Source organism: Mya arenaria, chromosome 5 (assembly GCF_026914265.1).
Source record: "Mya arenaria isolate MELC-2E11 chromosome 5, ASM2691426v1".
NCBI lineage: Eukaryota > Metazoa > Mollusca > Bivalvia > Myida > Myidae > Mya > Mya arenaria.
The window spans coordinates 6089889-6116148 of NC_069126.1; the positions used below are offsets into that span (position 1 = coordinate 6089889).

Below are 26260 nucleotides of genomic sequence, written 5' to 3' on the forward strand. Positions count from 1 at the left end.
ATTTTTTGACCAATTTCAATTAAATTTGAAATATAAACCCTTCATGAGGAACTTTCTAATAATTATACAAAAACAGAAAATTATTTATTAAAATTAATGAGTTATGAGTGGATTTCACTTATCGGAATCTGGATTTCACCTCGATTTCCGATCTATTTTTGGAAAAAAATGAAAAATTGCTCTTACTTCTTTATTTTTTTACCAACTTCAATAAAATTTGAAATATAAACCCTTCATGAGGCACTGATTTCACGTTTTGAGTGGATTTCACGTGAAATCCACTGGATTGCTGTATCACCCCGCACCCGCTCGAAACAATTGCGATATGACCCATGCACTCTTGTGCCCTGCTTTTCTTTGCAAGGAATGGACGAACGTTAAGTTGTTGGTTCCCGCGACCTTTTCGTTGTTGTCGAAAATTTCCACAAACTCAAGCCTCCAAACATGTCCAGCAATAAACTGCTTCAGGTCTTGCGATTGGTAAGAATTTGATTATCTTAAGTCATAATGTTTTCAATGGGAAACGTCTTTGTAATGCGTTGAAATTTACATTCGTAAAATAGACGCATGGTGCTGACATGCGGGTTGAAAGAAGTGCAGCTCAAATGATGATGTAACAATAATAATTGTGTTAGTTACACACGTGTTTAATAACTGGGTTTAGCTAGGGCTTATCCCAGGGGTACTTTTGCAATAAATAGAACTATATCATGTTATATATGCAAATTCTAGTTGTCATGTTTGCTGTATTGCAAATGGTAACAGTAGTAACTACACGTTCATTCTCCATATACAGGTCCAAATACTGAATAATCGTGTCGGCAATGGGTTAAATCTTGTATTTTTGTGAATAATATACATTTTTATGTATATTTCGATAAACCGGGTCGTCATCCTATGGGAGAATTCATAATAGTAGGTCTAACTACTCCTATATTTAAGAAAAAATACCCTTTAATATCTAAAAATATCTCATTTTGGCTGTCGGCGATCGGGGGTGCATAAAAAGGTACCCATTTAATCTTTGGTTTTATCTAAAAAAATACACCAATTTATAAAGCTTTCATGCGAGTTAGACACATACTGAGCAAAAATACACATAAATGAGTATATAATTCCAAATTATCCGTGTAGTGTCGAGTTTTATGATGTCGGCGATTTTTGCAACAGATACGTTACGGCGTTTTAACATACAGGTAAGGGAACTTTTAACATAAAATATAGCTATTTAAATTGCCTATTTATATCATATAACTTCATACAATAGCAAAATAGTTAACAAAATTTAACGTTGTCAACACAGGATAACGAAATGTAAGCCTTTTTATGCTACGCTGGAAGATTTCAAAAGTAAACGACAGATACGTTACGACAATTTTTGCATATATTTTAACCAATGCATATATCCAGGCACTAATTAACATTTATATCCATAAAGTGTAACCAGAAGTTGTGTTATATTGACATAAAATGATTCTTGTACTAAATACAAAGTTCTCACTCCTTTAAAACAAATGTTTTAACAGATACGTTACAAACGACAGATACGTTACATCATAGATTCAAGAGTTACCAGTACCTGCATTTTAAGAACAATCCGTATAATAAACATTTTTGTCACGTCACCAGATGTAGTTTTTCTTATGACGTCACACTTGCGTCATTCAGAGTTTAAATAATGGAAACCATATAGAGGTAAAATCGAGGATGCTGATTTAGACAATATACCGACTTCACAAGTAAGTATGTCACGTTTTTAATTCGATTTTTGTATCATTGATTTGTTTTGTTTCTGTTAAAAGACTAATTGAATAACATTTTGAGACATAAGGTATTGTGCGACATAGATTGAAAGATGATTAATTCCGGTGTTCTGGTCGTTGTAACGTATCTGTTTAAAAGTGTAACGTATCTGTCTCATATATTTTTGTTACAGTTTTAAGGGTTTATATTGTGATATTGTCTATTATTATGGGAATTACAGATATATATGCCTCTGTCCGTTCATCTGTTCGTATGTCTGTCTTTCCGTCCGAGCAAAATTATTGAATTTTTGTCATATATAACACCAAGATGATACTATATAATGTAATGAAAAATCCAGACATTGATGTTTTGATTATGCAGTTGTGTACCTGGGATTTTATTTGATTATGTCCCTTTGTAGTTACAGAGTTGTTGCCCTTTAAATATAAACAAATACAGTTTAAAAGCAGGTGTTCCTGTGGGATAAGTTTCAAACAAAATTATAAGTTATTTTGAACTGTACCATGCTCATTCTATGTATTCGTGGTACAGCTAAATAAACATAGATGAACACATTTTTATAATCATTGGTGCATTTCTGTTGTTAATGCTTCATGTATTTGTATTGTCTGTTTAAGGCGCTATGTCGAAAACAAACGCAGAAAGACAAAAAGCCTATAGGGAGAAGAAAAAGAAAACCGATCCGAGTTTTCTGAGAAGAGAACGACAACGCGCAAAGCTCAACAGGAGAACAGCGCTAGAACTGACAATTCCGGAACATAAAACACGGTTGGAAAGAAATAGAATTTACTGTAAAACCTATAGAATGAAAAAAGCTACTGGGAATCTAGAACTAAACGCCCAAGAAAGAGAGCAGCAAACAAGCAATTCAGGGGTACAACAATCACCAGTAACACCAATAGCCTCTACATCTGGAACAAGTTTGAGGAGCAATTCGAACAGTAAACTTTATGTTGCTCTGCCATTCAGTCAAAGAAAATCCTCAACAACAAGAAAATCGAATGCAAAATCCCTGGCCAGAGCAAAACTAAGAATAAGTAAACTCAAGTACAAACTTCAGACCGAACAAAGGGCAAAGAAGCGATGGCAGAAGAAATGGCAAAGAATGTATAAAAACCCTAACACAAATGCAGGAAACAAGCAGACAGGAAATGGCAACATGAACCCAAATGGAGCGAGTACACCAAAATCTAAGACATTATTTGAGCTTAGAGAAGCCGGAATTAGTCCCAAAAGATCGAAAGCACACAGACAGTTGTTTAGAAAGATGACACTTACTAACTGCCTTATTGGCGAACTGCGGGCATCAAGGGAAGAAAACAGAGCCTTGAAGAATAGACAGAACATCAAAAGTATTGCAAGTGGTCGGATAATGAAAAAATACAGATGCATGAACATATTTAACAAAGAGACAGGTATTTGCCGAAAAGGTTTGAGTACTGAAACAGCAAAAGTTCTGACACGTCAAGAGATAATAAGATGCTCAATGGAAGGAAAGAAGAACAGGGAAAATATAGAGAAGTTTTTTCGAAGAGATGATGTTAGCAGATGTATGCCAGGGAAGAAAGATGCAACCAAAGTAAATGGCCAGAAAATTCAAACACGAATTTTAAATGATTATCTCCATAACTTACATGACAAATTTCAATCAGAGAACCCGCAATCAAAGGTGTCTTACTCGTTCTTTTGCAAACTAAGACCAAAGAATGTAAAACTCACCTCACTGCTGTCCAGAAACACATGCCTTTGCACAGTTCATCAGAACATGGCTCTGAAGTTGAAGAGTCTCAGGTGCTATCACCTAGATATATCGCCGAATCCTGAAGTAGTAAGTCGTATGCTAACATATGAAGATATGAAGACAAAGATAGGGGATCTATCATCAGAGGAAATAGAATACGAAGAATGGCAAAGGGTAGACGTAGATGGTAAAAAAAGAATGAGAGTAGTAAAGAAAAGCAAACCACTTGAAGAGTTTAAAGATACAATGTTGGCTGAATTCCAGAAATTTCTTGAACACTGTTCCAGGGTACACAATCAGTACACTGCACTACACAAACTTAAAAACAATCTTCCCGAAAACAGAGCATTGATCCAAATGGATTTTGCCGAAAATTACACGTGCCAGAATACAGACGAGATACAATCGGCGTATTGGAACGCAACATCAGTCACGATCCATCCAGTCGTTATATACTTTAAGCAGAATGGGACTCTTGAACACAAAAACCTGTCTTTTATTTCAGATGTCAACAACCAAAACACAGCTGCTGTATTTGCTATCATCAACCGGCTTATGCCTGTTGTAAAAGAATTGCTTCCAAATGTTAAGATGGTCCATTATTGGACCGATTCCCCGTCATCTCAATATCGCAACAGGAATGTGTTTCACTTAGTAACACAACACCAAGAAATGTTCGGGGTGGATGCCTCATGGGATTATTTTGAGGCTGGCAACGGTAAGAGCGTGTGCGACGGAATTGGTGGTGCTTGTAAGAGAATGGCATCTGAAGCATGTCGACAAGGCAAAGTCTCAATTCAAGATGCCACAGACTTTTACAAATATGCTCATGAAAACGAAAAATCTATCTCTTACATCTTCTACACACAGGCTGACTATGACGCTGCTGTGGAAACCATTGGAAACATGAATGCCAAAGTCATACATGGAACTATGAAGCTACATGCAGTTCGGTTTGCAAAAGGTCAACTTATGTCACGGAAAACTTCTTGTTACTGTGATGTTTGTATGGAAGAACCCTGTAACACCTGGACTATTCATGAGCTCAATGGCAATACAGATGCGACACACAACAAAGATATTGCCTCTTATATCACAAAGGGAAACTACGTTGTCGCCATTTACGACGATGACTGGTATATCGGTCAGGTGATTGATACTGATGTATCGGACGATAAATTTCATGACGAAAAATGTGCTCAGGGGCAAAGTTCAGTTCAGTTGGCCATCACGAAAGGATGTTTTGTAGGTTGAATCGAACAAAATTGTAATGGAAGTCAAAGAGCCTGCACCAGCTGATCGATTCCGTCGTTTCTTCACGCTTTCTTGTGCTGAGCTTAACGCAATAAGGGTAAAATGTCAGCTTTAACTATTTCGAGAATCAGACAGTCTGCAACATAAATGTGTTGAGTATTACTTGTTATACTCATGACATAATGCTTGATAGAAATCATGTTGATTCCACCGTTGTACTTTTTACGATACTGTTAATGGATTTTTGAGCGTTCAGTTCATGTTTGTATGTTAACTTTTCCTGTGTATGGACCAGACAAATACTATAAGAATGTGTTCTAGATTAACATTTTATTCCAACAGATACGTTATAAGCATAACAAAAAACATATATAAACACTTCAGAATTAATGTTTATTGATTTTAAAGCGTTCAAACCATTTACTATATGTTAATGTTACTGTTGTTTTGACAAAATAGTTATAAAATGTTACATTGTTTTAGACTTTTAATTTGATTGCAACAGATACGTTATGTCTGCATTATACTTCATGTTAATGTTTAAAAGAACATAGTTTTATGTATCTAATACAGATTTGACCAAAACAAACGATTTCCTTGTATTTCATAATATATTTGTTTGTTTAATTATAAATATAAACTGAAATAACAAATTGGCATACAACAACAGATACGTTACATTTTACACATCTTGTAAAGCGTTTTGTTAGCTTCCGATTGTTATGTAAATCACAATGACTACCAATTACAGTTCAAAACTATAGACTATGTCTTACAGATTTGCGTATAACAACGCTTTTAACTATTGCTTCATGGTGATATAACCAATAAAAATTTGAGGCAATTATAAATGTGTTAATAAAAATCGAGCCGTACATGAACAAAAGACAACATATTTTTTTATTTTCATTATTTATTTACATTGACAAAGTTTTTATTTGCTAACAATGAATTTAAACTAACATTTTCAAGAGTTTGACATGCCTTATTTCTTTATATGAAAATGTTCATAAAACTTCATATGTCATGTAACGTATCTGTCGGTCCTTTCAGCTGGTCTTGCTACCATTGCTGAAACACAGTCATTTACAGTAGATTAACTAAAATATTTCTAAAAGGTGCCCTTCAAATATTAGTCTTTAACATGAAACATAAAAAAATGTTATTTAAAGACATGTCATACTGGACCAAAAACCCATGTCGTTTTGGACCTGTATATGGAGAATGAACGTACAGATATTTTGCCCGTTGAGCATTTGTGACCGAAACAGTACCCCCAGGCTATGGAAATATGCTGTCACACAGTCACGCTCTGCTGCTGAAATTGTAAATGAAAATCCACCATATGAAATGCACAGGGCAGCACCATCCCGGGACTGCCTTTGATGTTTTTTTTACAGAAACCCCCATTTCGCCACCAACCCACAATCCATATGGCTTTACCAGTTTAATTCTAGCACCATTTACAGGAACTGATTAAATTACAATCCACATCTCAAATCATATGAGAGAGAAATACTTATGACTGAAGCCAGGACATCCAAGTTCCCTGTGGAACTTGGATATGTGATAGTTTAATTTGTGTTGTAACAACTAATTAAGCGTTTAAATTGTGTATTACTTTTACTACAGGCACCTTCGTCAAGGTTGGCAGTCCGCTCGCTTTGGACTGGGAAGTCACCTCTCTCGGAATCGGACCCTGAGTTGTATGGCATCATCAAAAATGAGAAAAAGCGGCAGGTTGAAGGACTCGAGTTGATTGCCTCGGAGGTATGCAAGTGAAATTTAAGCAAAATATCCAGTTAAGAAGCAGGTTTCGTGTATGGATCTTAGTAATAAATTCAATAATCTTAAAATCTGGCAGACTTTAAAAATATCACAAATGGCAACAAGTTGATTACTATGCTAACCTCAACATATATTAATTTTTTGATAATGCCAGAAGATCTTAGTTGATATTGGTCATGAATCATATTTTAGAACTAGGGCCAAAAAAAAAAATGGTTCGTTTCCGGTCTCCTTCCCAAAAAAAAGAGGGTAGGTAGGTAGGCATTTTTTTTTATTTTTTTGGGGGGGGGGGGGGGGAAGTGATCTAGAATAGAAGGCGGCTGACTTTTATTCAAAAACAACCATATTAACTGCGTATGAGACAATTTTAAAAGGTACTAAAGCATAAAATGTAAATACAAGTCCATTCATTTATTAAGAACTGTATAATGTGTATTAATTATAATGTATAGATATACATTTTCTAGAATATAAATGCATGTATTGTTGAACATGTTTGTCTGTATGACAGATGTCGAAAAAGAGTGCCTCAGATTTGTCAATTTTTCATATTTACCAATTTCACATTTGTGCTATAATGCTATTCTTATATTTGATAGAATATTAAAATTCTAAAACTCTCCTGAAAACTTTGGGAGAAGTGACTTCTCCCTTCAGTCAATTTAGGGAGAAGTGGGGAGACTTCAAGGAGAAGTGATACTTTCGTAACACCTGATACAAAAACTATGCCATAACACACACCTCAGTTTATATTCACATTCAAACTGATTGCTATAACTATATAAAATGTTCATAAAAAATGTATCATTTTTGGCTCAGCAAAAGTGTATGTGTCAATGTCACATAGTTTATCTCCAAATAGCATCTAAAAATGAAACAAAAACCAAGACAGCTAAGGATTTGAAACAATCAAAATGACTAATAAATGACCTGTCAATATAGTAGGGGGATGAATCTTATTTTGGTACGTTCGGGATAGGGTACGAATGTCACATTCAGCTATGCTGTTATTTACTTGTCTCTGGCTAAATAATATGCTGACATTTAAGAACCAAATGACATTTAAATCACTGTCCTTGATGAAAACTTTACCAATACATAATGGGAGGTTGAGAAATTAACTCGGAAAATTGTTCTGACAAAATGGCGATCTCGCCGATATTTTTGACATCGTAAACAGGAGAAAAATACTGTAAGTATTAAAACTCTACATAAAGCAAAAAAAATAATATGTTTTTGTGTTTACAAATCAATTTTTTATCATGAACATTTCACGAAAACCAATTAAATATTTGGTGATACGTCATGTTTTTGATTTTCTTAGCGCCACCTTGCCGATGGCCCGAGATGGCTATGACCGTCTGCTTCAAAAACATCAATGTTTAAAATGTCTGGCATTGTTTGTTCAATACATATAACAATTACTTTTTAACTTCATCAATGCTTGACACGATTTTTCATAATTATGTCGCCTTTTCTATCTCATTTTAATGAACGTATATCATATTATCAGGTTCTTCTCAATGTACATTCTGATTGGTTAACTTTCAATAGCTCCGCCTACCGGCGATGTTTTGGTAGTTGGATGACACGGCCCAATTATCGGATTAGGGGATTACCCTATGGCTTATTGCGATGTTTTGACTAATGGGACAGTGGCCAAATACTCGCTGATTGACAGATTTACAATGTGTTAAAATTTCGGCGAGGTCAATGTCGCTTTGATGACACAAATGGGCGATTTATTTGTTTTATTTATCATCAAAGGCGGCTCTGTCAATGAAAAGGGCACAGCGGGGCGTTTGAAAAGGCAGCAGGGCGCCATAAAAGGGCTTAATTATGCTTAGCTGGAGCACTGTGACCAAAGATAAGAAAATTAACGGAAAGAAAGTACCGAAAAGTACTAAATATGCGCGCAGTTAACTTTTACACCAATAAAAAGTATAGGGTCGGCGCGGAAATAAGAGGGTCGGTCGGGCGACCGGAAACAGACCTATTTTTTTTTTTGGCCCAGTTGTTACGAACCCTAGTTCTGTCTGTAGACCTGTTATTAATAATAGTAATAAGACAATTATGGATCACGGTTTATGCTTTTAATTGGTCACACAGTTTTATTTTTAAGTTCTTTGTCAACTCTAGTTTTCAAAACCTAGCTACCCTTCCAAAATAAACAGCCTTTACATGTTCATAATTCTTGCCTTGGCTTAATACAGTACAAGAATGTACTGAGTGATTGGTTACTTAAGATATTGATTTATAAAAGCAATTAGAAAAAATAGATAAATATTTAACAAACAAATACTTATAATAATATAAGAGGAACTTTAAGGAATTGCATACAAGTCAAGCATTTTCAAAAGGTCAAATGTTTTTATTGCAGAACTTTGCCAGTCAGGCTGTGATGGAGGCTCTAGGATCATGCTTGACCAACAAGTATTCCGAGGGATATCCGGGCGCAAGGTTTGCTTCATTCATACTTGCCCAAGTTCTAAACATAGGCAAATATGTTTTCTTCAAGACTTTGAAAACTTGCTGTTTTCTAATATTTCCATTTGTTTTTGTAGTTGATGGTTATTATGGATAAAATTGGAAGTGCTTAAATGTCAGTATAATGTCCATGTTTGTCTTTTTATTACAATGTACTTGACATAATTAATTGCACAAAAATCAGTCACTCTTGACCCCTTTTTTGACCAAACTCATTAAAATAAAATTCTTCTTCAGATACTACGGAGGCAACGAGTTTATTGACCAAGTGGAGAGATTGTGTCAGCAGCGTTCCCTCGAAGCGTATCGTCTTGACCCTGCAAAGTGGGGCGTGAACGTCCAGCCATACTCTGGCTCTCCCGCAAATTTTGAGGTGTTTACTGGCATCTTGAAGCCTCATGATAGGATCATGGGACTGGACCTTCCTGATGGCGGACAGTGAGTTATTTTCCATTCAGAGAGGTTTAAAAACCGATCTATAAGGTTGGAATTGGGAATCTTTGGTAATTGCTAATGGAGTTTGTAAGGTGAGTTATCAGAATATACACTTTTTAACAATTAGCTTGTGGGCATTTACCACTTCAACAATAGGGCTACTTCAGATAACAATAAACTGCATGGCTTCATGGGAGAAAAAAATATCAGATTTTGGTGAAAAATATTGGCTAAGAAAATACAACCTGCAAGATATCAGTGAAAGTCTTTATTTCTTATCAAAACCGGTCATATTTACAATGACTCTTTTTGCTGAAAACCAATTACAGGGTAAAGCAGTCACGCCCAATTTCAGTTTGGTGATTTTGTCACATTTAGTGCCAATCGGCGATCGCCAGTGGTAATGCCGACTCCTATTATTAGCCAATCGGAATCCATTTTTTTGAAGAACAAAATTGAGTCAATGTCATAGACTTGTTGTCTGTGGCATCTTTGTCATGACATTAGTAGGCAATTTAATAAATTGGTAACAACTTGAAAACTATTTATGAATTGGATACATGTGTGAAACTGTGCATATTTGAAGCACAAGATCCAGAACTTGCACTAAATTGTAGAATTATGCAACCTGATTGGACGAGCTAAAAAAAGAGACAAAAATTAAACACATTCATTCAATGACAATTTGTATGAATTAAATATATTTGTCATTATTTATGACTTTCAAGAGACTTTTGAAGCAAGGTTGAAGTTGTAAAAGCATTGGTTTATTTGTTATATTAATTGATAAAGAAAATGCTATTTTCTGTAAAGCAATCTCACTGAGAGTCATCTTACTACTCCATACATGTATTGCTTCAAGGCTATCAAATGTTGAGTTATAGTTAAAAAGGGAATGAAATACTTTCCTCAATTTACAAAACCATGCAACGGGATTGTATTACATATAGCCTCTCTTAAGTGTGCTTTTTTGCTTATTAATCTTTTTTCATTGGTTAAAAAAAATACATTCCTACCGATCAGTCGGGTGGTCAGATAAGATTAATTATAATATATTGTGGACATATGCTTATATATATATTTCACCAATCATTAACATTTGTAAACATGATCAAGATTAGAACATCTATTGATTGTAATGCAGTCTGATTAGAATCCCCTGTATAACCTATACCTGATAGCGTGTTGAGCATTAATGTATTGTTAATTAACATGCAAGGCGTCGGTGCAGTATTTGCATAAATTCACTTGAGCAAATGTATTGAACAGTTGAAATATTGCTCATTGATTTACTTTTTTAAGCATATCATCTGAGGTTTCTTTTCATAGCCAGCTTTCTGTGTAAACATAGTACAAAGAGAATTGTTTTCCTAACATTAAAAAGACGTTTTCATGCTTAAGGATATATAATTCTGGTGCCCAAATTACTTTCTTTTTTAGAAAGATTAGTTTTAGTTTATAGACAAGTTTTCAAAGTAGTTTTTTTTTCAAATCTGAACGGGCTGGAGTCTTTCTGTTTGTAAAAAAAAATGTGTCTACAATTTTGCCTATAAATGAACGGAAAGGCTTTATAAGAAATCGACAGAAATGATTGAAGAATCCATATAGGGCTCTCTAATATAGAACAGTGTGTGCAAAAACATGTATATTTGCTATCAATTATTTTGTCAAATTCTGAGATCTATCAATGACTTAATATTTTCCAAAAGTCCCGAAAATGTTCCCACTTAGCACAGCCAGTGGCAAAAATAAATCACTTGGATCAAACACACAACCTCACAAGTTGAGAAATTGACACCTATTATTATATAAATAGTCCATCTCAGCTGTTAAAATTAGAATCATTTCGATCATGCGTTTCAATGCTCCTCATTTATTACAAGATAAGCTTTTGTGGGAATTGGGTATGGGGTTTTTTGTCCGTTGTCAGCTGTTTTTTTTTTTCTTTTTTCAGTTTGACCCATGGGTTCCAGACAGATGCTAAGAGGATCTCTGCCACTTCAATATTCTTCGAGTCCATGCCATATAGACTGGACGTAAGTTTTATCGGATAAGCTTAGTTTTAGTTTATGAAAAATTCACACGCCTGTTCATAGAATGGGATGTATTAACTATTATAGCTTCACCTGTAGTATATTTGCTATTGTATGGTTTTGTCCAGTATGTTGCCTGATCCATAACCTTAAAAGCCTTTTTCCAATCATCATCAAATTTGGTCAGAATGTGTATGGGTATACTCTCTTAGACACGTTTGATAACCAGCTATATTGCTTGAGTCACTCAAGAGTTTTCAGCCTTAAATAGAAATTACCTAAAATCTCCTTTGTCTGATCAATAACTTTCGAATCCTATGGTCAGTATATGTAGGTACATAATATCTTATTAATGTTTCTGGTAGTGTAGATGTTGGAATGCATACTACACTAAGGCAAACACCATTTACCATATCATCTTTATTACTGTGTATGTGTTGCGCGATGTTTTGAAAATCAGCAACAAAGGTTTCAAACAAAATTTGTTGGACCTGCAAATTTTCTTTCAGACTGACAAAATATCAGAGACACTTTATTTGAACTTTCGCGACGGCTGGTAATTAAGTGTAAAAAATTGTCACTGTATAATGATAATAATGTGATACAATACTTTATCAATTAAAAAAAACACAGACAAGCTGGGCTGCCCCCTTGCATAAACCCTACCAAGACCTAGTTTTATGACACCCCGTTTATTATCAGTATGATATAATTATGTAGAGTAAGACAAGGAACAATATTCAAAACCAGAATCATTCTTATCCTAAGCCTAAGGCATGCCTTACTAATTTCATTCAGTTCATTGGCCAGTTATTTGTACTGTCCAATCAAAACACTTGGATTCTAATATTAAAATAACGTCAAATCAAAGGTGAATACTGCGACAAGAAGCCAAAATCTTTGGATATTTGCTGCTTTGAAATAACACAAAAGAACTTTATAATTTATTAAGTTCTTTTGTGTTATTTCAAAGCAGCAAATAAGAGGATCTTAGTAAAGTATTCATGTGATAAACAATTTTTAACTATCATCACTGTATCCTGCTTGTTACTGTTTCCAGCCAAAGACTGGGTATATAGACTATGACAAGATGCACGAGACTGCGAAGCTATTCCGTCCAAAGTGCCTCATTGCTGGCACAACAGCTTATTCCCGACTTCTGGACTACAAAAGATATAGACAGGTACACTCTCGTCTAAGGAAAAACTCAGTTTGTGTGGTAGTGTTAATGGATTTCTGCATTAATCTTATTTGGATTGCAAAGAGTTATTATTTTCATCCCTACAGATCTGTTATTCTTCACCTTGATGCAAGAAATCAACTGCTTCAATCATTTTATGTGCAATTATTGAGTTCCTGTTCTAGAATAAGGTGATAATTAAAGAAGTCCAACTGCAACACAAATTATTTATTTATGAAACAACGTTTCGGCCATTCGGCCTTCATCAGGTTGTATGTATATAATGAACAGGAAATGACGTCAACAACAAATGACTTCAACGTTGATAACGTCAAAATATAGCATACATTTTTGCGCAAAATAATGTCTTATAGGATCTAAAGAGATACAATTATACTGGTAAAATGCAATATAAATGCATAAACAAACATCAATAAACCAGTATAAACTATGCAACATTAAATAGGTTAAAACAGTTATAAACCAGATTAATTATGTCTCCCCCTCTCTGGGGGAGACATATTGTTTTTGCCCTGTCCGTCAGTCCCGTAGTCCGTCAGTCCGTCCGTACGTCACACTTCGTTTCCGATCGATAACTGGAAAACCGCATGACCTAGGATCACCAAACTTGGTAGGGAGGTTGGTCGTGAGGTGTAGAGGATCCCTATTGTTTTTGGGGTCACTAGGTCAAAGGTCAAGGTCACGGCGACCCCCAATATAAAAAACATTTCTGCTCAAAATCTTGAGAACGGTAAGTTAGGTTCACCAAACTTGGTAGGGAGGTTGGTCATGAGGTGTAGAAGATCCCTATTGTTTTTGGGGTCACTAGGTCAAAGGTCAAGGTCGCGGCGACCCCCAATGTAAAAAACATTTCCGCTCAATATCTTGAGAATGGTTTGACCTAGGTTCACCAAACTTGGTAGGGAGGTTGATCATGAGGTTTAGAAAACTCCTATATTTTGGGGGGTCACAAGGTCAAAGGTCAACGTCGCTGTGACCTCTAATGTAAAAAAATATTTCCGTGCAATATCAGGAGAATGCTTTGATCTAGGTTCACCAAACTTTGAAGTGAGGTTGGTCATGATGTCTAGATGATCCCAATTGTTTTGGGGGTAACAAGGTCAATAGTCAAGGTCGTGGTGACCTTCCATGTAAAAATCATTTGCGTGTAATATCTTTATGTCTCCCCCATTCATGGGGAGACATATTGTTTTTGCCCTGTCCGTCAGTCAGTCCATCATCAGTCTGTCAGTCAGTCAGTCAGTACGTCACACTTCGTTTCCGCCCAATAACTATAGAACTCTTAGACCCAGGAACTTCATACTTGGTATGCTAGTTGGTCATGACTAGTAGATGACCCCTATTGAATTTGGGGTCACTAGGTCAAAGATCAGGGTCAACGTGACCTTGAGGTGAAGAAACGGTTTCCACTCAATAACTAAAGATCCTTTGGGTCCAGGAACTTCATTCTTGGTACGCTAGTCGGTCATGACTAGTAGATGACCCCTATTGATTTTGAGATCAGTAGGTCAAAGGTCAAGGTTGCCATGACCTTGAGTTGAAGAAATGGTTACCGCTCAGTAACTAAAGAACACTTGCACCCAAGAACTTAATACTTGGTATGCAAGTTGGTTATGTAGATGATCCCTATTGATGTTGTGATCAGTAGGTAAAAGGTCATGGTCACGATGACTGTGAGCTGAAAAATGGTTTCCGATCAATAATTGAATAACGCTTGCGCCCAGGAACTTCATACAATGCAAACTTCGTTTACATTTTCCATGATTAATCAACAACACTTTCTTCTCTTCACTATTTAATATAATCGAATAAACCAAACTTCACTGTTGGTTTGTCTCCAGTCCAAAGTTACAAATTTCATGTCCATCATTTATTTTTTCTCAGCTACGACCACACAATAGGGGAGACAAGCGCTTTTTCAAAAAAGCAATCTCTAGTTTTGTGATTTATTTTAATTCTGCAAGAAGAATTAAATAATATTTTTGAATTCATACCATTAGGAATGACTTAGCCAAGAATGTGCATCCATTTACTCTCCTTTAATAATCGTTTCCAATTGTTCTCAATTTTATCAATTGGCATAAAAGAAAAATCATTGATACTGTGGTCAGGAGCATTAAAATGTTCGGACACATTTGTATATGAATCTGGAAAATGCTTTATATCAAACTTATGACTGTTCATTCTCTGACTACATTTTTGTTGTGTCTGACCAACATATTGCTTTTTACATTTTTTGCAATTGATAACATATATAACACCTGTAGAAGAACAGGACAATTCATGATTTATCTTAAATTCTTTGCAAAAATATGTACTTGAAAATTTGTCATTTTCAAAAATAGTACAACAATGTGAACATCTGGATCTATTACATTTAGTAACGAACCCGTTAGTGACAACATTTGTAAGTTTAGAATTCACAAGTATATCTTGTGCTCTAGAATGACACATTATTGTGGTGTTATATTCATTATTTTAACAACTCCGTGTTTATGTTAACAATTACCTGTTGTTTTCATCAAACACATGATTATGTAGGTGCAATGATGCATCGAAGCTTGTGGCTACAGGCAGTTTGACTAGGATTATATGCTCACTGTCATAAATGTTGCATTTAACTTAGCTCAATCGTTTCTTCAAAGAGAAAAAGTCAAGGTACCGTATACTATGACCTTGGTGTCATTGTCATGCAAGATCTTAAATATTGGCCATTATTCCAAATCCTTCAAAATATTCAAATGGAACTTGGTACACATGTATCCTGAGACAATATGCACATGTACAGCAAAGCCCAGAACCCTGACAGTAACCTTTAACAGGTGATGTCCATTTTTTCAACCATAAAAAGCCGCTACTTTGGTCATGAAACTGTTCAATATATTTAAATATGAAATTTGAAACACATGTTACCAGTGTTTTCATGTGACAAAACTGCACTGTTTGGGCCATAAAGCGGGCAGATGTTCCATATATAAGGGCTTATATATATATATTGAGGCAGGCATGATATCTTATAATTATATGAGCTGTACAATAATATGCTCATAATCATTATGTGTATTTGGTTTTTCTCATGACAGATGTGATAATGTAAGTGCTGTGATACAGACTGATATGTCCCACAAGGCTTAAGGCAGAAGGCATTAAACCCTCTAGTACTTTTTTCTTTGCAACTAAAACTACCACTCATATAAGTTATAGCGATTTCCTTGTTTTTCTTAACAGATCTGTGATGATGTTGGTGCTGTGATGCTGGCGGACATGGCTCATATATCAGGGCTTGTGGCAGCGGGCATTATACCCTCGCCATTTGAATATGCTGACATCGTCACTTCCACCACCCATAAAACGCTCAGGGGACCCAGGTTTGAAGATTGTACTTCCATAGAACTACCTAATAGAATGTTTAACTACTTTCATAGAGCAATGAAACTACTTTCAAGAAACTTTGATCTAATTTCATTGAACATTATTCCACTTATTTACTAGGTTTTGTAATGGTTCAGGTCAATTAGTGCATGATGTTATAGCAATGATCAACCAAGGCTGTTGTCTTATGGCTCTGTATGACATACTTTTTCCCCCATTTCATAAATTTTTCCTCCGTCCATAGGGCTGGTGTAATCTTCTATCGCAAGGGCGTCAAGGGGCAAGACAAGAAGGGAAATGACATCATGTATGACCTTGAGAAGAAGATCAATGGGGCTGTGTTTCCATCCCTCCAGGGCGGGCCTCACCAACACCAGATTGCTGCCATAGCGACAGCCATGTTGCAGGTGAGTGTTAAACTGACAATCAGAAGATTTTACAGCTTTGATGTAACTGGCCAAATTAAATAACATGTTTTTAAACTCAGATTCAAAGGTTATTTTGATAAATAAACCTCTAAATTGTAAAGGGTTGACTTTGTCAGTGATTTCACTGTTGTCGAAAAATTGAGACCCTGATGCAATTTTCTGAATAGGAAGTCCGAACAGAAGTTTCAAACTTCTGTGTATCCCTATGAATGAGAGAATTAACTTAAATTGATTATTAACTGGTATTTTGGGATCCCATAAAGCACCGCAGATCTGTCTGTGTCAACACTGAGGATCACATGACCCCTACCTAGGAAAACATCTGCTAATTTTAGAGTCATGTAAATTTGAGAGGCCGAGATAAGAGTTTCTGTGATAGAACTTGAGCCAAGGTCTCAATATCTCAAAAATCCTTCGCCCTAAAATTTCTCGTTTCATTTAGCCAAATGACTTAAGACTTTAAAAAAAAAAAATTGTTTCTGAATATCATATATCCTCCTTTTCTCAGAATTCTTTTAAAACAAGAAATTGTGTTAGCTTAATATACTGAATTAATGAAAACTATTATTATTCATACAGGCCCAGTCTCCGGAGTTTAAGGAGTACCAATTACAGGTAGTTGCCAACGCAAAGCTTATGGCAGAGGAGCTGGTTAAGAAGGGATACCACGTCATCTCAGGTGGGCAGAATATAATTACAAGTGATATCGGGTTCAGTTAAGTTACTTGAATAGACAATAGATCATTCTCCCCTTTTTTCTTGTCAAGAGTGTATAACGATAAGTGTAATAGGGCTCAGGTCTAAAAAAACACATTTCATTCTGGTTACCCGACCCTACCTACGAAAAAAGCGCCAACTCTACCGTTATTATAGTCAGTTGTTAAGAAAAAGAAAAAAAAAGAAAAAGAAAGTGTATTTTAATATATAGTTTAAAAATCTTTGAATGCTTTATACAGAAATATAACTTTAACACCATTCCCCAATGATGATTTTTACGTTCTTAATATATAAAGCCTAATAAAAAAAAATATATTAATAGTAATTAGCCTACCTACCTACCTATTTTTGAAAAGGATGAAACCCTAACCAAACCAATTTTGGCCTCAGTTATTTTTATAGACAATAGATCAATCTCCTTGTTTACTTCAATTCTTGGCATCGATAATATAATATGCTGTGTGCCATTGAATTATGATAAAATGTCCTTTCTGTTTTTCAATTAGTTTTGATGAAAATTGATACAATCATATTTTTTTGTGTCGCAATTTTTTCATGTCCAGGTTAAGTTGGAAATAAAACATGTTTTGCACTAGGACAGCTTCTGGCAATGGCACCATTACACAGAAAGAATGGCATTGTGAAAAAACTGTGATTTAGAAATAAGAAACAATTAAAAGAAATAAAAAAGATTGTTGTGTTTTAGGACTGTAATACACTGAAATGATTTTTAAATGTTTATTGATGCTTAATAAGTAAACTTTAATGCCCAGTCCTCAAAACGTTTGAATCCTGTATAAAGAAAGATTGGTGGATAATTTTTTCACATTGTTAATTTTTAGATATATCAAAGTTACATTACACTTTGGTTTCTCAAGATCCTGAAGAAATCTAGATATTAAATTTCCACTGTCTGTGAACCGTTAAAAATTTCCTTGGTAGAGGTAATCATTATGCATATAACAATTTTGAGAAGTGTCTCACTTCATTTTATCATTTCTTTCTATAATCCGCCATTTGTTTTCCAGGGGGCACGGACAATCACCTGATTCTGATGGATCTCAAACCTAACGGCACAGACGGAACCCGGGTTGAGCGCGTCTTGGAGCTGGCCTCCATTTCAGTGAACAAGAATACAACTCCTGGAGATAAAAGTGCCTTCACCCCCGGCGGTCTCAGGATTGGTAAGGCGTTCATTTATTTTGTCTTAATGCAATGTCTTTGTTGTATTGTTAAGACTTTAAAATACAAAACAATGGCAGGGATGTGATTTGTCCTCGAATCTGCAGATCTAAAGGCTCCAGGGAACAAACAAAAAATAATATTTTTTTGATATTTTTAAATATAAATATAAAAATGGTTGTTACTTTATGTATTGTTAGTATTGACACTCCAGTTTGCTTCAAATTATGAGTGTGGAGATCCCTCAAAATGGCTTCTAAAAAAAGTTACCGTATTATACTATATATAGGACGCTAGCATACCGTATTTTCCCGACTATAAGACGGGGAAATTTGGTCCTGATTTTTAACCTTAAAGTAGGGGGGCCGTCTTAAAGGCGAGTCTATAAAAAATTCATAAAGAATAGAATCATAATCAGGAATATTCAACATAAGGTATTCAACTGACTTATTTATTGTCTGTTGATGACACCCCAATAAAAGTGACACGATCACACCCATCGGATTAAGACAACCATCTGCTTTGTTTCGCTAGAATGAACACCCGATATAAGGCTTGTTATCGGTCCAAACACGTTGTTTTTCACAGGAGACATATTTTGCCACCTTTAAAATTAAAATATTTTGACAAAAAATAATTTAAAAAATGCATTTTCTTTTTCTATGTCGTATATAAAACTTACTTTTTCCTTACTATAAGACTTTGCATATATCATGCACATACATGTAACTGGCATATTTCAATACACATTTCATTAATCGTGACATTAATTTATCCGCAATCATCAATGGTTATTTATTTCTCAAAATTTAAGTCCCATCAACTGCAATCTAAACAAACGAAAATTTAACTCATTAACACATGGAATGTGTTCTGATTGTCGGCTGCAGATCAAACAGTACAATTTGTGACGTCAACACGAGCTGTGTAAAGATCAGAGATGCACTGCAATGGTTTGTATTAAGATAGGTCAATCAAATACCGTATGAACCCACATAACTCCAAAAATTGGGTCTAGGCTGGTTCAAACATACCATACCATCGGAAAATAAAAATCAATAATCCTAAGCAAATGAACAAATTTAGTTGATAATTGACTGTTTAGCTTGAACATTATCACAGACTTGGTGGATTTCAAGTGCTGGATTTGCTTTAAAAATCGACCCCGTCTTATAAACGAGTCAAGACAAAAACACCAGATTTCATGGGCAAAGTTAGGGGGTCGTCATAAGCGGATCGCCTTAAAGTCAGGAAAATACGGTAGATCGGACGCAGGTAAAATAATGGTGAGAAATCGGGTAAAACCCTTAATACAAAAGATAGGATGCAGCAAAAAAAGGTCAAAATCAGAGCCGAAAAATTTAGGTTGGTGAGGCATTTATTACATATTTTAAATTTGTTTCAATATTAGGTGTATTTTGATACTTTTCACGTACTTCTGTAATTATCTTCATATGTTGGTATGCTTTTGTGGCCGGGTGCCTCACCCTCTTTGACCCCCAAAAAATTGGGGCCCTAAAGCACCCCCATAACACATCACCGAAGTGGTTACAGCCCTTCAGGTGCGAGGACAATCACATCCCTGAACGGGTAAAAGGCTGTGAGTGCCTGCTTATTTTTATTCAGTTTATTATTTATAAAACCAGAGTCCAATCTTGATATATAAACTTTCATAGGCCTAGTAACTTGGGGGTCAAGTTTTGAGCAACTGGTCTTAGGCCTTCACATTTAAAAAGGTGCGTTTTGGGGTCAACAGCATAAAATGTAATGAAAAATGAAATGGATTTTGAACTTTGGCTTATCAAAATGCATTGAATTGAGTTAGTTTCATTTTATATTTGATTTGCATGGGCACCAAGTACGGTAATGATCGATTAGATTTTGAAGAGTGTAGCCAAGCCAAGGCAGCAATTACTTCCCTTTCCAATACTATGTCATATAACTGTTGAAAAAAAGAAGCTTATTACAGTTGGTATAAATGATAAAAAGAGATCGCTATGTATCTGATTGTCTTAATGTCTGATGTTCCCATACAAACAAAGTTTGAATGTGGGTATAATGGAGTCTCTGTATCAGGGCTTCTGTTAAAGGAATTTTGGAAGTATATTACTCATTAGAAATGGGTTAAAACTTCCAAAAATGATTCCTTGGAAGTACAAAAACTTCCATAATTTTGAAGAAAACTTCCAAAGTTGAAAGCTTGGAAGTTCAAAATATCAAAACCTTTTGTCAATATTTACTTTTATAGTCATAATTTCAATCAGTTTAAGTGTTTTCAAGTAATGAATTATAATAATATAACTTAAAGTGCAAATTATTTGATTTTTAATATATTTGTTGAAAAAAGATATTGTTTAATGAAGACTGAAACTTCCATTATTTAGTTTAAAACTTCCAAAAGTGATAGACAGGAAGTTCATACTTCCAGTTTCAATTTCTTAATGGAAGCCCTGCTCTGTATGGTTGGTTTGCAAAAGTTTGAGGAGCGAGCTACTTCCGCAGATTTAGGGGATATCCTCTGGTTGAAGGAACACAATACAATGTGATAGGAAATAGTGCCTGTGGATGTATTTTTATCTTTGGCTATCCAGTTTTGACATACCTAGGTTTCAGAGAAAGAAACAAACAAAAAAATTAAGAAAACTACAAGTTATGAAACTGTATTTCTCTCTCTTTTTTCCTCGCAGGTACTCCAGCGATGACGTCTCGAGGTTTCAAGGAGGCTGAGTTCAAGCAAGTGGTTGACTTTCTGGACGAGGGTGTCAAGATCAGCGCAGACATGCACCAGAAAACAAGTGAGTTGTAGGCAACAATTAATAAAACGTGTTTAGCCTAAAAGTGACTAGACACCAGATGATACAATTGCAAGAAAAAAAGAAATTTGTCAAAAACTGACATAATTTTGACATCATTGTGTGTAACCAATTGAATCTTCCTTACTGATGTATCACATCGCTTATGACAAATGTATCTTTCGTAGTTTTTGCACATTTTTTTCCGTTTCAAAATTTACTTGGGTTGTCTACGTAACTCCTAGTAAGTTTAAAAATAGGGTTGTATATTTATCTTTACTCATAACAGATAAGATTTGAACTGGGAAACCATTATGTGCTGTTTTAAACTGGAAACACAGATGAGACAGCATCATGATTGCTGCATTCATAATAATATAACCATGTAAAGTGATGTAATATTGGCCTCCTACTAGCTGGCATTGACAATTCTAGTCTTGTTTGGAGGAATTACTGTATATGTCGACTTTTTGACCATCTGGGGCCGGTTGCTCAAAACCTCAGTTAAGGTAATGTACTGTTAAATTTAATTGAGGTTTTGAGCAACCGACCCCTGGTGTATAGCCCCTTTAACAGACTGCCTCATAGAAATACAACTTGAATTTTTTTTTATCTTGAACAAACAAAAAAATCATTCTATCATATTAATACCGTAAATGACTGGTTATAAAACGATAGGGGGTATTAGACGCAGGAAAAAAAATATGTGCTAAATCGGGAAAAAAACTTTTAATTTATGTTTTGGGTTAAAAGACGCATAGAAAAAATGTCAAATTGTCTGGCATTTTCGGCCACCATGTTTGTTGACAGTGACAAAAAAAAAAAAATTCGTGAAAATGGCGATGGTTATCTTTAAAACCATACAATGATAACACAAAGCAAAATAGGTTTCATTTTTATTCGTTTCATGTGATATAAAACATAACAGATTATTTAAAATAAATACATTCAACCAGCACATAAACAAATTGCACAAAGAAACACACAAATTGTCATTCACAAATCCTTAAATCGCTTTCCTCAAAGCCCTCAAATTCTCGTCATCGTCGTCACTAAAAAGTACCTTTTATGACAATTTGTAAGATTCTTTCTGACAGTATATCGTAAACAAAATACGTCAAGAATGATAAGTTAAGTTTTGCAAAGACCTTATATTGTACGAGTTTGTTCTCAAAATGTCAACACCTACAGAAAAGAATAAAGAACGTGACAAAGTGCGAAAAAAACAAGACCATTATCGCAACAGTTTGTAGTATTGGTATGTTAACAGGTTAAAGGCAGTCGAGTTTTTCACACCTTATCGTACAACTGACAAAAAATATTTTGACAGTGCCCAACTTTGCTTTCTTATATGCAAGTTTAATTATTGTTCAATTCAATTTATTATTCAAAATTAAATTGAATAACTTTAATCGAAAAATATTTAATCCAAAAATATTTTTGTTCAAATTATAAACGTCTTACGATATACCGTATACCGATCTGTAACTTGCCGTTTTAACCCGTATATAATCGATCAATATGACGCGAGTAACTTCCCTTTCTACATAAATGTAAACAAACTCTCAGCTTAAAAATCGACCTCAGAAAAAAACTTTGAAAAATTGTTACGGGGTATTATACGCAGGCATTTTTTTGCATCGAAATCTGAGGAAAAAAAGGGCGTCTAATACCCAGTCATTTACGGTACAACATTTTTGGTCATATTTTTTTCATTTTCATTGCGAAATTAAGGGGTAAAAAAGGGATTAAAACACACCCAACCTACTGACCTACCCATATCTAAAAGTCTTGTATTACAAAGTTGTTCCTCTCTTCTTTTTAAGAAACTGTTAAGGCCTTCAAGGAGTACGTGGTCCAGGACAATGCGGACACTGCGAAGGTGCACAGTCTACGAGAACGCGTTGAAAAGTTTGCATCGTCATTCAGCATGCCTGGGCTTGAGGACCGATAATCTGTGATTACTCAGGGAGCTTATTTAGGGGTTAAAAGAAAGAAGGGTGCTAAGCATTAGTAAACAAATAAATTATTTGAAATTATTGTTTTTCTTTCACCTGTTTACTGGTGCACATGGCCAAATTGCTTTCTCTACCTAGATTTTAAGTTTTCTAAACATGATTTAGTGGGAAAAAAATTATTATATCAATTAGCTGTCCGAATAAGGGCGTTTATAGTTGTTATTTTTCTGTTATTTACAAATAGGTGTAATTAGAGAAATAATTGGTATTTTTATTGATCAAAGCAATATTTTTAGGGTTATAATTGAGCATATATTTGTCAACAACTGTAATATGGAGGCCTGTTTTGCAGTATTTTTCTTTTCCTCACCATTTTTGGAGTGGGGTTGGGAACTTTTTGCTTGGGAAAAATGCGTTAGTTTTTACTTAAATTGGAATTCCAATTTTGCCTAGAAATGAACAAAAATGTCTTAAAATACAGGCAGAAAATGTTATAAGTTTCTTAATGAAATGACCTTCTCTTTCAAACAAAACGAACAGTTTGGGGTCCATTTTTTGGGAATTTTATTTTCTTGGGTGGGAAAAAAATGTTCGTTTTAGCATTGAGAAAGGGACCAACTTTCAGCCCAAACTTGGTCAGAAAAAAACACCAAATTATTATATGTTATAATATATTTTTGGTACCAAATGGCAATATTCTTCTTGTCCTGAAAATAATTCATTCATGGGACTTATGGTCCCTTGGAAAAAAAAATGAATGAAATATTTTTATGATTTTTGCTCAAGAATTTGAATGTGTCAACTTTAGCATTTGCCTTCAAGAGTTTTAGCATTCCTTAAAACCTTAAAATCTTATGATTTTTTAAAAAGTGTACACAGATTTTTAAGAATTCATTCCTGTCAAAATACCTCGAGCAAACAGTTACAGACAGATTATTTATTTATTAATCTTATGATAATTTTGAAAAGGTAAAATTATCCTTGTTGAAAACAACAAAATGCTACCATAAATAAAATATTTATTTTTTTATTCGTTCTTATATATTAATAGTGCAAATTGATGAATCTCAAGTAAAGACAAGGATAATATCTCAGTTTTAAATATTTTCACAGCTCTGTGTTGGCACGGACATACAAACCATGGATTGGAAGCTTTCATATCTATATATAGATTATTTTGAATGTTCGCAAGCAGCGGTATTTCATCCGACATCATATTCACGATAGTATTTTAAGAAGAAAATTGCTTTATAATTACAGAGCGGGTGCTTTTTATTCTCAGTAAACTATATTGTTTTGCTGTTATCGGGCAGTTTGTATGTCCCTGTCTTTGCATAAAAAATATTGCGCCTGTTAAAACATTTCTTAATTTTTAAATAATTAAAATTTAAATTAGTAAATAACGTTTAGAAAGAACACAAAGATTAATTACGATTTACACGGATATATAAATGGTTTGAATGTACATGCTAATTATCAGAAGAGCTAAAAGACAGCCGGATTATTCCTGGTTGAAAAACTGGCAGAATTTCTGCATACTTGCCAAGCCCGCAATAAGAATCGTGGGTGTATTAACTCTCATGATTTCACCGATATCAGGCAGTTTTCCAATCCATGGTTTATGCGTTCGTGGTTATTAATTACTGGAACTAGATGGACTTGTTTTATACCACATGTTCTCTGTATTGTGAATGTAACATTTTATCACATGTAGAAAATACATGTATGTATTTGCTGTTAAGATCTGTTGTTCTTTATATCAGATATTGCTGTGATACTCGTTGTGGTGAATAAAGCAATTTTTTGTGAAATGTACGGATGTGCTGTTATGGTATGGCGGTACATTTTAATGTTTTGTCTCAAAACTACTTCAGCAAATTTATATATGGATAATTTAGAATTTTCCCATTGTCTATTACTGGGGCTGTTTTCAATAACCAACTTAGATCTAACTGAAATTTCAAATTGGAATCTGAGTGTTTTGATTGGACTGTAAAAATAACTGGCCAATAGACTGAATGGATTCATTGAGGCGTGTCTATTAAAGGAAAAGGATGGTGCTTTGGGTTGTATTTAAAAAGCATTGGGTTAACTCAGGTAGGCCAAAATTGATAAAGAGTTTGTTTCATGTGTCACAACCAACTAAAAAAAATGCTGAACCCAATTTTATGGTGGTCATGTTTTTTTTCTTGCATTTATCATGACGAGCACAAACGCATTCACACACAATGTCAAATAAAACATACGGCAAATATTTTACATATTTCACCGTGATGGGACACAGTTGTGAAATTCATAAGTCAACGGTTGAACTTTTTGGGCTAGTTTTGCAGGGATGTGATTTGTCCTCATGATTTCCTTGGACACCAAAAATTATATGTTTTTTGTTTTAAAGAAATTTGGTTGTATATGTATTTAATTGTCCCTGTGTTTGAGTGCTTCTTTTTGCCTTATATAGCCAACATGTTGCATTGTATTTGTTTGATGAAAATTGACCAAGGCTTTGCAAATTATTCTCAAATCTGCTTGAAGTATTGATATGAATTCTGATTGACTTTAAATTAATGATAAATCGTTTTTTTTATTGTATATGTGAAGTATATGGTTAATATTTCAAGATATGTTATTTATATACAATCGGGCTGGGCCACAAGTTAAAAACATTAGTAAATTGGCCCTCCCGGCAATGTGTCCAAACAACATCATGATTGGACAGTTATGACATGATCACTTTTCATCCCTATGAATAGAATTCACTTGATACATTACAAGATGATATTTAAATCAGATGACCCTGACCCTACATTTATTTACAATATGTGACCACCAATCCTTTTACGGTGTAAGTCTCTTATACTAGTCACTTCGTGTATACATATATTTTTACCATGGTTTTTGTTTTTAACTTCCAACGGTATTTTTTTTTGTATTGAAATATGTGAGATTCAAATTCCTTCTCTGACATGTACATTTTATTGACTCTTCATACATGTACTTTGTTTTTTTGATATTAAGCTGAATCTGATTAAAACTGCTCTCAATAGTTATCGACTTTGTTTCACAAAATAATATATTAAATCGATTAAATAATATATTAAATCGATT

The 26260-nt window shown here is 34.6% G+C and overlaps 1 protein-coding gene across 1 annotated transcript; it reads left to right on the forward strand.

Annotated features, from left to right (window-relative positions):
- Positions 1-350: 350 nt before the first annotated feature.
- Positions 351-24970, forward strand: LOC128234328 (serine hydroxymethyltransferase, mitochondrial-like). The gene is made up of 12 exons (XM_052948503.1): positions 351-480; positions 6395-6532; positions 8931-9010; positions 9275-9475; positions 11427-11508; positions 12566-12688; positions 15935-16074; positions 16323-16485; positions 17086-17185; positions 18252-18407; positions 21093-21200; positions 23024-24970. The coding sequence occupies exons 1-12, from the start codon at positions 445-447 to the stop codon at positions 23149-23151; spliced, it is 1455 nt and encodes a 484-aa protein (XP_052804463.1). The 5' UTR covers positions 351-444; the 3' UTR covers positions 23152-24970.
- The last annotated feature ends 1290 nt before the right edge of the window (positions 24971-26260 follow it).